The sequence below is a fragment of the Mesoplodon densirostris genome, chromosome 15 (genome assembly GCF_025265405.1).
Source record: "Mesoplodon densirostris isolate mMesDen1 chromosome 15, mMesDen1 primary haplotype, whole genome shotgun sequence".
In the NCBI taxonomy this organism is placed as follows: domain Eukaryota; kingdom Metazoa; phylum Chordata; class Mammalia; order Artiodactyla; family Ziphiidae; genus Mesoplodon; species Mesoplodon densirostris.
In genome coordinates this window covers 650,512-663,448 of record NC_082675.1, presented here as the reverse complement: position 1 = coordinate 663,448, position 12,937 = coordinate 650,512, and the positions used below count along the sequence as shown (strand labels likewise).

Sequence of the window (12,937 nt, the reverse complement as noted above, 5' to 3'; positions counted from 1 at the left end):
AAAAAACATATGATCATCTCAATAGATGCAGAAAAGCTTTTGATAAAATTCTTTAACTTATTTAAATATGTTAATGCAAATTGTAGATTTTAAGTGACACCTTAACTGTCACCACTGACTCTGTGGTTGGGGCTACGCTTGTTTTCTCCCAGCCTGAAGTTTGCATTAGGACTTTTCACTTTTAATTTTCCTTCCAGGACGCTTCGAGACAACTCACTCACCTAAACCTCACAATGAGCGTTTGGGGTCCAGACACAGGCTTCGCACTGACTTTGAGAGGCTGCTAATGGGAGAGTTCTAACGGGGTGGGTGCACATGGCAAAGCCACCTTCCTGGGGGCACCCTGCAGCTGTCCTGTCGTCCTCAGCATGATCATAACGACAGCAGAAAACTCTTCTCAGACAGTGAAAGAAATCACTAAATTCTTGGACAAACGAGATTTTATAACATACCTTTTCTTCTGAGAAAAGATAAGGAAAAAACACTACACGTTTTCAGAAGAGAGAACCCCTGCCACAGCTGGCCGGGCAGGGCTTTGCCCAGGGGGAGGAGGGTGACCTGCAGGGGAGAAATCTCCCTGTTGGTGTGGGTTTCTCTCTATCCCTGGAACGCCGGTATTTTGCCCTCACATTTTAGGTATGAACCTTTTTAAAAAATCCTCTTGCCTGGGGCCCACCAAGTCCATTTATCACTTCTCCCCAGTTTCTCTTCTTTCTTGAACCATGTGACAGCCTCTCGGAGCTGCTCACACCTCTCCTCCCTCACGACCTTCTGTTCGTGGGGTCAGTGTGCCAGATGTTGAACGCTGCAGTTGTTGGAGTCAGGCTACTGGTGGGCCCCACAGCGACGAGCCCCTGGCCAGTGGAGAGCCGTGTACTGTGTGCTCCTGTAACCCGTGCTGGGCAGACTGGCCAGCCACTCCCCTTCAAGGCACAGGGAGAAACCGTCTCTGCTGACAGCAGCATCCGTGGGCCCAGGAGCAGGGCAACACCCCAGGGACGGGTCTCTGCTGCCCCCAGGTCGCAGGCAACGAGGGAGCAGGGGCCCATCCCACCGTAGCACCCTGGAGGACCCAGGACTCTGTCGCCCTTACTCCCCATCTTCCCCCCCGCCCCCCCCCAGGGCCTGGCAACCATTAATCTGCTTTCCAGCTCTATGGATTTGCCTGCTCTGCACAGTCCATATAAATGGATCCATACAACAGGTGGTCTCCAGGGACTCACTTCTTTCAATGAGCAAAATTTTTTCGAGCTTCACTCACATTGTAACGTAGAAGTTCCTTCATTTGTTTCATTGCAGAATCATTCTGTTGAATGGATATACCACATACTATTTATCAGTTGATAGACATTTGGGCTCTTTCCAATTTTAGCCATTATGGATAATGCTACCGTGAACACTTACGTACAAGTTTCCGTGGGGACACGTTTTCGTGTCCTCTGGGTGTTCCACCTAGAAGTGGATTGTTGGGTCCTGTGATAACTCTAGGTTTAACCTTTTGAGAGACTGCCAGACAAGTTTTCCAAAGCGGCTGCACCACTGTTCATTCCCACTGGATATAAAAAGTATCTGATTTTTCCACATCCTCACCAACACTTGTTATTATCTTCTTTTCAATTACAGTCATCCTGGTGGGTGTGAAGTGGTCTCTCACTGTGGTTTTGACTTGCATTTCCCTACTAGTGGATGCCGTTGAGTATAATTTCATATACTAACTGGCCATTTGTGTATCTTCTGTGGAAAATGTCCTATTCAGATCCTTTGCTCCTTTTTCAAACTGGTTATTTATCATTTTATTATTGAGTTGTAAGAGTTTTTAAGGTACAAGTCCCTTATCATATATATGATTTGAAAGTATTTTCTCCCATTCTATGGGTTGTCTTTTTACTTTCTTGATGGTGTCCTTTGAAGCACAACAATTTTTTAATTTTGGTGAAGTTCAATTTATTTATTCATTTTCTCTATTTGCTTATACTTATCATTTGTAAGAATCCATTGCCAAACCTAAGTCCACAAATATTTACACCTATGTTTTCTTCTAAGAGTGTTATGGTTTTAGCTTTTACATTTAGGTCTTTAATCTTCAATTAATTTTCGTATACGGCGTGAGGTAGGGGTCCAAGTTAATGCTTTTGCATATGGATATACAGTTGTCCCAGCACCATTTGTTGGAAGACTACTCTTTCCCCAATGAATTCTTTTGGTATCATTGTCAAAATCAATTTATTTTATTCTGGTTTACATATTTATATTTTCTTTCTTTGTTTTCAAGTCAGTTCCATAAATCTACATTTCTATCCTTATGCCAGTAAGTACAAGTGAATTGTTGGGTCCTATGGTAACTGTTCTGATTACTGTAGCTTTGTAGTAAGGTCTGAATTTGGGAAGTGTGAGTCCTCCAACTTCACTCTGCTTTTTCAAGATTGTTTTGGCTACTCTGGATCCCTTGCATTTTTATATGAATTTTAGGATCAGCTTATTCATTTCTGCAAATAAGCCACCTGGGATTTTAATAGAGATTGTGCTAAAGTTGTAGATAAATTCAGGAAGAATTGCTATTTTAACATCATTAAGCCTTTCATTCCATGAACATGGACTGTCTTCCAACTTACTTAGATCTTCTTTAATTAAAAAAAAAAAAGTTGTATAGGTTTCAGATAAGGTGGGCACTAGTCCTGTTAAATTTATTCCTAAGTATTTTATTCTTTTGAATACTATTGTAATGGAACTGTTTTCTTTTTATTTGTGGCTGTCAGGTCTTAGTCGCAGTGAGGGGGGCTTAGTTGCCCCGAGGCATGTGGGATCTTAGTTCCCCAACCAGGGATCGAACCCACATCCCTTGCATTGGAATGCAGATTCTTAACCACTGGACCACCAGGGAAGTTCCTGGAACTGTTTTCTTAATTTTCAGATTGTTCATTGCAAGTGTTGTAAATATAACTGATTTTTTTTTAATCTTTTTTTTTTTTTTTTTTTTGCAGTACGCGGGCCTCTCACTGTTGTGGCCTCTCCCGCTGCGGAGCACACGCTCCGGACGCGCAGGCTCAGCGGCCATGGCTCACGGGCCCAGCCGCTCCGCGGCATGTGGGATCCTCCCGGACCGGGGCACGAACCCGTGTCCCCTGCATCGAGAGGCGGACCCTCAACCACTGCGCCACCAGGGAAGCCCTATAACTGATTTTTATATATTTGTTTGTTTGTTTGTTTTTGGCCACACCACGTGGCTTGCAGGATCTTAGTTCCCCGACCAAGGATTGAACTCAACCCCCCTGCAGTAGAAGTGCAGAGTCCTAACCACTGGAGGGAATTCCTTATATATTTTTTACTGAACCAAACTTGGGTCTTCTCACCTGCAAGCAGTAAAGCCAACCCACTGGTTCCGGGTTGTGATGCAGGAAAGTGCAGCATTTATTGCAGGTACCAAGCAAGGAGTCCAGGGAACTAGTGCTCAAAAGACGTGAACTCTCCGAAGGCTTTCAGGGAAAGGTTTTTAAAGACAGGGTGAAGGAGGGGGGTTGTGTGGTGTGTGATCAGCTCGTGGACATTCTTCTGATTGGTTGGTGGTAAGGTAATTGGGAATTAACATCATCAACCTTCAGGTTCCAGCCAGTCTGGGGTCTGCATGCGTGTAGGTAGCATACAGTTAACTTCTTCCACCTGGTCGGGGTTTCAGTATCTGCAAAACAGCTCAGGGACACGGCTCAGCATACTATCGACAGCCCTTGAGGAAGAACTAAAGGCCCTTGACTTTGTTTAATGGCTAAAATATTGTTATTTTGTCTTGTTTGACTGTTTTCTTTATGCATTTTCTCACTTCTCTGATTAAATTTGTCCTTTGGAACCGGGGGAGGGCCTAGCAGGCTAGAGCTTTTCTACAGACAACAGGCAGGCAGAGGACAGGGGAGGGTCTGTCCTGGGAAGGCCCCACAGGGTCCTACTCGGTTACATATTGACCTTGCATCTTGCAACCTTGCTAAACTTGCTTATTAGTTCTAATACGTTTTAGTGGATTCCTTAGGATTTTCTATTTCTATTTTAATTTTGTCCCCATTTTCTTGCTATTTGCCCTGGCTGGAACCACCAGGACAATGTTGAATAGAGGCGACAAGGGAGGACAACCCCTTCTTATTCTTGATCTTAGGGAGAAGCATTCATTCTTTTCACCATTAAGAATGATATCAGGGGGCTTCCCTGGTGGCGCAGTGGTTGAGAGTCCGCCTGCCGATGCAGGGGACACGGGTTTGTGCCCCGGTCCGGGAGGATCCCGCATGCCGCGAAGCGGCTGGGCCCGTGAGCCATGGCCGCTGAGCCTGCGCGTCCGGAGCGTGTGCTCCGCAGCGGGAGAGGCCACAACAGTGAGAAGCCCTCATACCGCAAAAAAAAAAAAAAAATGATATCAGCTGTGGGTGTTTTGTAGATACTTTTTTATCAGGTTGAGAAATTTCCTTTCTAGTCCTAGTTTGTTAAGTGTTGTTATCATGAAGAAATGTTTTGGATTTTGTATATATGTGTATATATGTGTGTTTATAATATATACATATATATATTTTAAAGGAATTGCTCTTCGGGTTTAGTGCGCGCTGCGCATCAGACACTGGCGGAGACGCAGAGGAGGCGGGCGGTGCTCTGCCGCGTCTTCCCCCCGCGTCTTAAGTGTCCTCCCGAGGGACGCGAGGGCCTGCACCGTCTTCACGCCCTCCCTGAGCGGGCTGGGGGCGACGGCTGCAGCGACCCCCGACTCTGCCCACTCGGGGCCCCACCTGGCGACACCTGCCAGGTGCGCTGCGTGTCTCCGCCCGGCGCCCCCGCGGCTCGGGGACCGACCTGAGGCGGGGCGAGGCGGGACAGGGCGGGGAGCGCGAGGCCACGCCCGGGAGGCGGCCACGCCGGCGCCCCCCCCCCAGCCCGCTTCCCAGTCCCAGCAGCTCGGGGCCATGGCGGCGGCCGAGTCCAAGCCCCCCGCGGGGACGGCCGCGTGCCGACGCCTGGCCCGGGGCTGCTGGTCCGCGTTCTGGGACTACGAGACGCCCAAGGTGATCGTGGTGAAGAACCGGCGCCTGGGCATCGTGTACCGCGCGGTGCAGCTGCTCATTCTGCTCTACTTCGTGTGGTGGGTGCGCACGGGGGAGACCCGGCGGCAGGGGGTGTCCAGCGGGGTCCGGAGGGTAGGGGAGGGCGCCGCCGGGACGTCCCAGGTTGGAGGGGCCGCTCTGGGCAGGGGGTGAGGAGAATGCCGGTGGCGGCCGCCAGGCTGGCCCCTCGGGCGCCGCAGAGCCTACCCGGCCGGCCCCCGAGAGGCGGTGACGCGGCCTCTGTCCCGCCGGAGTCAAGCTCACTCGGCAGGGGAGGGGTCCCGGGCCTGTCCCGGGGTCGCCTCCAGAGCCGGCCTTGCCCGTCCGCACAGGTACGTGTTCATCGTGCAGAAGAGCTACCAGGACAGGGAGACGGGCCCCGAGAGCTCCGTCATCACCAAGGTCAAGGGCATCACGTCGTCCGAGCACAAAGTGTGGGACGTGGAGGAGTACGTGAAACCCCCCGAGGTGCGCCACTCGGGCCCCGCCCCGCCCCCCGAGCACCCCGAGGGTGGGACCGAGCGGCGGCCGAGCTGCCCGGCGCCGGCCGACCATCCCTTCTTTCTGAGCCCAGGGGGGCAGCGTGTTCAGCATCATCACCAGGATCGAGGTCACCCCCTTCCAGACCCTCGGAACCTGTGCCGAGGTGAGGCCGGGTAGAGAGCAGAGCTGGGGCGGGAGGGAGGGGCCCTGCCTGGTCCGCTGCGCCTGGGGGCAAAGGGTGTTGGGCCCCTGACCAAGCAGCCTCCTCCCTAGAGTATGAGGGTCAAGAACGCCACCTGCGATTCGGACGAGGACTGCGTGGCTGGGCAGCTGGACATGCTGGGAAACGGTCAGTGTGTGCCAACTGGGGGCGGGGGCGGGCTGCGCCCCTGAGCGCGCATCTGCCACCTGAGCGCGCGTCTGCCCACAGGCCTGCGGACCGGGCGCTGCGTGCCTTATTACCATGGGTCCTCCAAGACCTGCGAGGTGTCCGGCTGGTGCCCGGTGGAAGACGGGGCCTCAGTCAGGTGTGCACGCCCGCTGTCCCCACCCACCTAGGGCCAAGCTCCTTTGCTCCTCTCCTTCCTGAGTCAGGGTGTGTGGGGGGAGAAGGAAGGGAGGGACAGCGCAGAGGGGGAGCCTGGGGGATGGGGGAAGGGGAGACTAAACACACCCGGTCTGTGCCTCCTCAGCCAGTTTCTCGGTAAGATGGCCCCGAATTTCACCATCCTCATCAAGAACAGCATCCACTACCCCAAATTCCAGTTCTCCAAGTAAGAGCCGTTAGCGTGTGGTGACAAGAGTTGGGCTGGAGTGGGAGTTGCCTCTTGGAATGTGTTGTTTGGGGGTGCATGGCTTCTGCTCCCTCCCCATCTGATGCCACTAGGCCTTGTCTTTAGGGGCAACATCGAGAACCGGAAGGATGGCTACCTGAAACACTGCACATTCCATGAGGTCTCTGACCTCTACTGCCCCATTTTCAAGCTGGGCTACATCGTGGAGCAGGCGGGGGAAAACTTCACGCAGCTGGCACACACGGTGAGGGCACCAGGGAGAGTGGGTGGGACAGCTGTCGGGGTGCTGGCTCCCACCTGCATACAAAGGGTCTTATTACAGCCGAGTCTGTCTGCAGTCTTGGCCAGCCCTGGCCCTGCTCAGGCAGAGGAAAGAGAAACACAATCGGCTGACCCATCTGGGTGTGCATGGCTCCTGCTAAATTATTGACTCCTGGCATCCCCTCGTGCCTCGGAAGCAGGGCACTCAACTAGCCCCCTTCCCCAGCTCTCTGCCCTGAGCTGCCCTGGGTGCCTCACAGTATGCACCCCACACATAGCCTCAGCAGGACCCTGGGGCTGTTGAAGGTCCTCTCTGTGAGCCCACCCTGACCCCATGTCTGTGCCCACTTCTGGACAGGGTGGTGTAATTGGGGTCATTATCAACTGGGACTGTGACCTGGACCTGTCGGCGTCAAAGTGCAACCCCAAATACTCCTTCCGGAGGCTCGACCCCAAGCATGTCCCAGCCTCATCTGGCTACAACTTCAGGTACCTTGACCTTGGGACACTGGGTCCTCGTCTGCCCTAGCCGTGGAGGTCCAGGAGTCAACAGGGCAGGTGCCCAAAGGTTCAGGGGCGCCAGTGGTCGGCGGAGTCTTGGAGCTGCCCCATTTGGGCAACAGGTGCACCCCACCCCCGTCATGCTCCTCAGGGTCAGGTGGCCAGGGCTCCTGCACCCGGGTCATTCCCTCCCAGGTTCTGATGTGCTTCCGGGTCATTCCGCCCTAGGTTCGCCAAGTATTACAAAGTAAATGGTAGCACCACCCGCACACTCATCAAAGCCTACGGGATCCGAATTGACGTCATCGTGCACGGACAGGTAAACCAGCCCACCTTGCCTACCTGGGGTTTGGGCTGGCCCAGCCTCAATCTCTCCTACCACACCCCACGCCTCCCTTGAGCCCCACTCCCGACCATCTCAGGCAGCCTCTTTGCCTCCAGGCAGGGAAGTTCAGCCTGATTCCCACCATCATTAACCTGGCCACAGCGCTGACCTCCATCGGGGTGGTAAGGGATGCACACTAGTGTCACGGGGTGGGGGCGGGGAGGGGCGGGTGCCAGGCTCTTACGCGTTGCTCTTGCTGGTCTCAGGGCTCCTTCCTGTGCGACTGGATCTTGCTAACGTTCATGAACAAAAACAAGGTCTACAGCCATAAGAAATTTGACAAGGTGTGTACTCCAGGGCCTTCCTCAGGCAGCTGGCCTGTGACCCTGGCCCTTGTTTTGGGCCAGGGCCCTCCCCCACCCTATCCCTGCTCCGCAGACCCAGGCCAGGCTGGCCCACCGCAGGGTGAGGGGCAGAGCCAGGCCTGGGCTGCCCCACCCCCATGGCCTTGCCCCACCTCTGCCCCGTCTGAGCAGATGGTGGATGCTCCCAAGCGGGGTGCAGGACCAGGGCTTGGCGCCTCTGAGCCTTCCCAACAGGACTGCGCTCTCACAGACGCCCGAGGTCTGGCCCAGCTCTGAGCCCACTCCCACCTTCTGTCGTGCTGCACTGAAGACCTGGGCCTGTTGGGGGCCCCTGAAGTCTGTGGCCCCAGGAGCGCCCCGCTCCCCAGGGCAGCATGGCTGGGACCTTGGACCTGGGCCCTGCCCACACACCTCAGCACTGCGTCTCAGCAAAACCAGCAGCCAAAGGGCCCCGTGCAACCAGGCAGTGGGATGACACGAAGGGGACGGCACCTGCTCCTGGCCTGCCCATCTCGTCCCCCAACTGCCCAGGGGCCTGTAGGTGGCAAGTCCCCACCTCCACCTTCTCCCTAGCTGTTCTCCTCCCAGGCTCTTTGCTCCTCCTCCCCACCCACCCACCCAGACCCTTCGCTCACCTCATAGCCAGGAAATCACACATCCAGAATCCAATAAAGCTGTGACCAGAACCTCCTGGCCTCGTCTTTCTTTGGGGAAAAGCACGTTCAGGCTCTTAAGACAAACATGCAATGGCAGGTCTTTGCGCACGGGGTCTCTTTCGGTGTGCTTAGCCCTCCATATTGCCCCTCTAGCCAGCCTGGGTGCAGAGTGTGTGGACGCGTCTGCTGCCCCCACGTCCATCCAGGCTACAGTCATGTCTGACCTGGGGGCCAGTGGAGGTGGGGAACACACAGGCTGAGAGCGCACGAGGACCCCTAGACTCATCCCAGCATGTCCTTCAGGCAGTGCATTTACCAGCTTCCTGCAGGGCTCATCCCAGGCCCCAAACCTCAAAATACAGGAAAAGGCTCATTCTAGACCCCAAACCTCTCAAGGAGGAAGAAAGCCAGGAGGGAGGCAATGAGAGTTGTACCCAAGGAAACCGAAAGCTTAGGCTGACGCCAAAATGCCTGCCCAGGCCCTGCGGCTCTATTTCAAATGGGGATTGGGGTGGAGGAAGGAATTCAGTGCTGGGGAACAGGGGTGGACAGGGCAGGACAAGGTTGGAGGAGTGTGGGAAGCCTGCACTAGCTGTATCAGGCCTACGGGTAATCTGGTTATGGCCTTGGATGCTACAGTGGTCATTCCACTTAGCAGCTCTGCTTGGCCAGGCCCTGACCTGGTTGGACGGCGGTTTCCCCAGCAACGGCTATGATGGTGCACAGACCTGAGGAGGCATAGTCCCTCCCACAGATCCTTTCACCTGTGACCCCGTCACTCCCAAAGTCAGAGCTGGCCTCCCCACCTGCCAGCGAGGCCAGCACCACTCACTGGAGCCACAAACCCTTGAGAAGCCCCCACCCAGCACCGCTGCCGATTCTCCTATGCTCATCAGCTCCCTGGGTCACTCAAATGCCGGTGACATCCAGAGTGTCTGACTCATAGACATCCAGCTCTAGTTTTCGAGAAACCAGCTTTTCCAGTTGGAGCTGGGCTGCAGCTCAAGAACCAGGGCCAGGGGCTCAGGTTTCCCATCCCCAAGCATGAGTGACCCTGGGACCTCCACCGCCCCAGATGCCCCCAGCCCTTAAGCTGCCCTCCGCGGGTGCCCCGGGCCCCGCTGCAGGGAGCACAGTGGCGGGGTGGGGGGTGGGGGGTGGTGAGGCATGCAGCCCCACCTCCTCGCTCCTCTGTGCTCCCCTGGGACTTCTCCAGCTCTGCTTCCAGGAAGCGCCGTTAGCCCTCCTCCTCCCCAACTCAGCCCTAATTTGATTTGATCTCCATCTGGGGGCTGACAGGCTCCATCCCCTTCCAAGGCGAGTCAGGTTTCTTGCAGTCACTGGGCCTGGATGCGCCTGGTGGGCAGTACCCAGGGGCCAACAAACCCAGACAGACAGACGTCACTTAGTCTTCTTTCCTTCCTTCCAGAGACCCAGGCGCAGTGCACAAACATACAGTGAAAATTGTAGGAAATGTCAAAGTGTAAACTGAGATAATGAGGACAAATTTAAACCAGGCTCCAGAGCCAACAGTGGGGCCCCCACTGCCCACCTGTTTGGGGTTCCTGAGTTTATGATTCACTTTTTTTTTTTTTTTTGCGGTCCGCGGGCCTCTCACTGTTGTGGCCTCTCCCGTTGCGGAGCACAGGCTCCGGATGCGCAGGCTCAGCGGCCATGGCTCACGGGCCCAGCCGCTCCGCGGAATGTGGGATCCTCCTGGACCGGGGCATGAATCTGTGTCCCCTGCATCGGCAGGCGGACTCTCAACCACTGCGCCACCAGGGAAGCCCCTATGATTCACTTTTAACATGCTTCTGTCCTCGCCAATTTGGCTGGTTTTCTTTTGCTTCCAGTTGCATTTAGTTAGAAATGAGGTGCACAGAGTTGATCTTATGTTCTGGGGGTGCTGCTGGCAGAACGGAGCAAGAACTCATGCTCAGCAAAGGGTTCCCCAGCCTGACACGTTCTCCTCTTTCAGCCCCACCCGGGAGGAGAAAACAGCACGGCCCACATCTCTGTGCAGCAACAGGGCCCTGAACAAGCTGGTGGTGAGTGTCGCATTTCAAAGGGGGCACAGCCCAAGGACCCTCTCTGCCTTGGGGTCACAGACCTTGTACTGATCCCCGAGGCTGAGAAGCAACAGAACTGCCTCGATCCCGATAAAATCGCTGTTGCCCTTTCCTCCATCCTCTCCCAACCACTCCTCAGACCTGAAGGAAAGAACCCAGTCTTGCATGTGAAGAAATACTTTTCTAGAATCCAGGTGCTAACATATGATGTCGAAGTCCGCGATAATGGTGCGCCTCCTCCCTCCCCGGGGCCCCCAGGTCTCCTGCTGCAGTGGTCCCCTCACAGCACAGGCAGATTCAGACCGAGAGGTGCCAGGCCCCGCTGCGGCTGAGCCCCAGCCTGAGACCCTCCCCCTTCCTCAGCCTTCCCGCCCCCAGCCCAGTCTCACTGCTGCCCACGAGGTGACTACGCCATGATACGGACACTCCGGCAAAGGCTGCTCTGACCGGGAATCTCCACAGACAGAGGGGCCCAAGCCCCAGAACTCAGTGTGTGAGAGACGCCCAGGTCACCACAGGTTCAGCCCGGGTCCCTGGGATGCGGCCCGCATGCCGCTGGTGTGGACTGTAGGACAGCACCTCTCCCGGAAGCAAGGGACTGGAGAGCCAAGGCTGCAGACTCCCACTCAGGTGCCCCTCGCCCTGCGTCTGGGTTCCAGCCACCCTCAGGGGCTCGGCTCAAACAGAAGACCTCTGAGGGCACCTCGGGGCAGCAGAGGAGTGGACAGGAAGGGCCGGGGCTGCAGGGAGGGCCGTGCAGCAGCAGAGGGGTGTTCATCCAGCGAGAAAGCAGCCCTGGGACCCCTCGCTGGAGACGCTTCTTGGGCCTAGAGAGGGCTGCCCTGACTGAGGCTGGGGGTCCCAGGGAACCTGGAGGTGGAGCCACGTCTTGCTCTGGCTGGTTCACGCTTCTGGGCTGCATGACCTGCTCCCTGGAAGCTCCCTGAGGATCGTCTTCCTGGGTGCCCGTCTTGGATGTGGGTAGTCAGAGCAGAGAATGGGGATGCTGCCCACCTTGCTAATGGCCCAGCTGGGGGTTCTGCTGCAGCAGCCACTCCAGGGTCTCCATGAGGTACGACATGCCATAGTGCTGGGCAATGTTCCGGAAGGTTCTGATCTGCTCCATGAAGACCTACAGGAATGACCAGTCACAGTGAGAACTAGTCCCAGAGGAGGCACAGGGATGCAAGGCCGAGACCCAGAAAGGGCCAATGGCCGAGGGGCAGCAGGACTGGCTGTCCACGGGAGGCCCCACCTTGGTGTGGATGGTGAGGGAGAAGGCCCCGGCACAGCTACAGTACATGGCCATGTTGGTCTCCTTCACACCCCGGCACTTCAGGCAGATCTGCAATGAGAAGCAGCCCCAGTCAGGAGCCTCCCGGGCCCAGGCCAGGGCTGGTCAGTCGCTTGGCACCTGACAGGCTTCCCTACCCCATGGCCTTCCCCTCAATTCTGAATAAAATCGGAGACGTGATAATGGGCTTTATCCAAACATCCCAACTGTTTCCCAACACCCTCCCTGTGGACACCCTACCCCTGAGGCTCCCCCATCCATCACGCCAGCACCAGTTGTTCCCTGCCTGGACCCCAGCACCGTGCCCGGGGCTTTGGTGACACGTCCCTCTTGGTGAGAGCACTCCTCCATCTAGTGCAAAAGCTCCCCTCTTTTGCTCACACGCTGCCTGTTGGCTCTCTTTACTCTTACCATCTCTTAGTTGTCCTGTTTACTGTCTATCTCCCTCCACTAGAATAAAAAAGGTCCATGAAGCCAGCACTTGGCCCCTGTAGGTGCCCAACAGATGCTGTAGGAATGAATGAGTCACCTGGGCTCATGGACAAGGCCTGACCCAAGAGGTGGTTACCTTGGAGGACCAGGTAACGACGTTGAGACCTGTGTACACCTCTAGTTTCCCGTGGGTGCGAACTGCTTATCAACAAACCCTCCACCAACTGGAGGGGCGGTCGGGCTGGGTGCAAAAAAGCCCCAGCACCAGGCCCCGCTGCTCACCAGGTCCTGCAGGGTGAAGGCCATCAGCTTCTTCTGCAGGGCTTCCACCAGGGCCATCTCGATGACTGACGAGTCGTAGGCTACCTGACAGTTGGAGCACAGCCACTGAGGCAGCATAGACCCATCCTAGGCAGAGAAGGAAAGGGACCAGGTCACCTTCCTCAGCCCCAGTATTGAGAAAGGATGGAAAGAGAAGAGCTCGTGGAGAGAACTGTGGTACAGCTTGCTCACAGCTCCAGGGCACACTCACAGCACCACTGTCATCACTTCCCTGTTTACCAGGACAAGGTTCTGGCATGTGGCAGCTGAGTGGCGTGAAATTCACATCAAAGCTAGCTGGGGGCCCAGTAGGTGTAACCCAGTAAAGGTGGAGACTGGGGTCACTTGAGAGGGGGTACTGCAG

The 12,937-nt window shown here is 55.6% G+C and overlaps 2 protein-coding genes across 3 annotated transcripts in view; one reads left to right on the top strand and one right to left on the bottom strand.

Moving 5' to 3' along the window:
* Positions 1-4,934: 4,934 nt before the first annotated feature.
* On the top strand, positions 4,935-8,077 carry P2RX2 (purinergic receptor P2X 2). 2 transcript variants are annotated; one of them, XM_060118870.1, is made up of 12 exons: positions 4,935-5,110; positions 5,405-5,540; positions 5,647-5,718; positions 5,829-5,904; positions 5,986-6,082; positions 6,248-6,328; positions 6,455-6,593; positions 6,969-7,099; positions 7,340-7,430; positions 7,553-7,618; positions 7,703-7,780; positions 7,973-8,077. In XM_060118870.1, exons 1-12 carry the CDS (start codon positions 4,935-4,937, stop codon positions 8,075-8,077), a joined length of 1,248 nt encoding a protein of 415 aa, XP_059974853.1. The 2 variants fall into 2 exon arrangements, with proteins under 2 accessions (XP_059974853.1, XP_059974852.1); XM_060118869.1 differs by having other exon boundaries at positions 7,703-8,077.
* Positions 8,078-9,900: 1,823 nt separating this feature from the next.
* Positions 9,901-12,937, bottom strand: part of POLE (DNA polymerase epsilon, catalytic subunit) — a 54,643-nt gene continuing 51,606 nt past the window's right edge. Inside the window, exons 47-49 of the mRNA XM_060119705.1 lie at positions 12,535-12,660; positions 11,782-11,871; positions 9,901-11,658 (exon numbers count right to left, since the gene is read on the bottom strand). Of these exons, the coding sequence (XP_059975688.1) occupies positions 11,545-11,658; positions 11,782-11,871; positions 12,535-12,660 (330 nt within the window). The 3' untranslated portion in view covers positions 9,901-11,544. The remainder of the gene's footprint in view (positions 11,659-11,781; positions 11,872-12,534; positions 12,661-12,937) is intronic.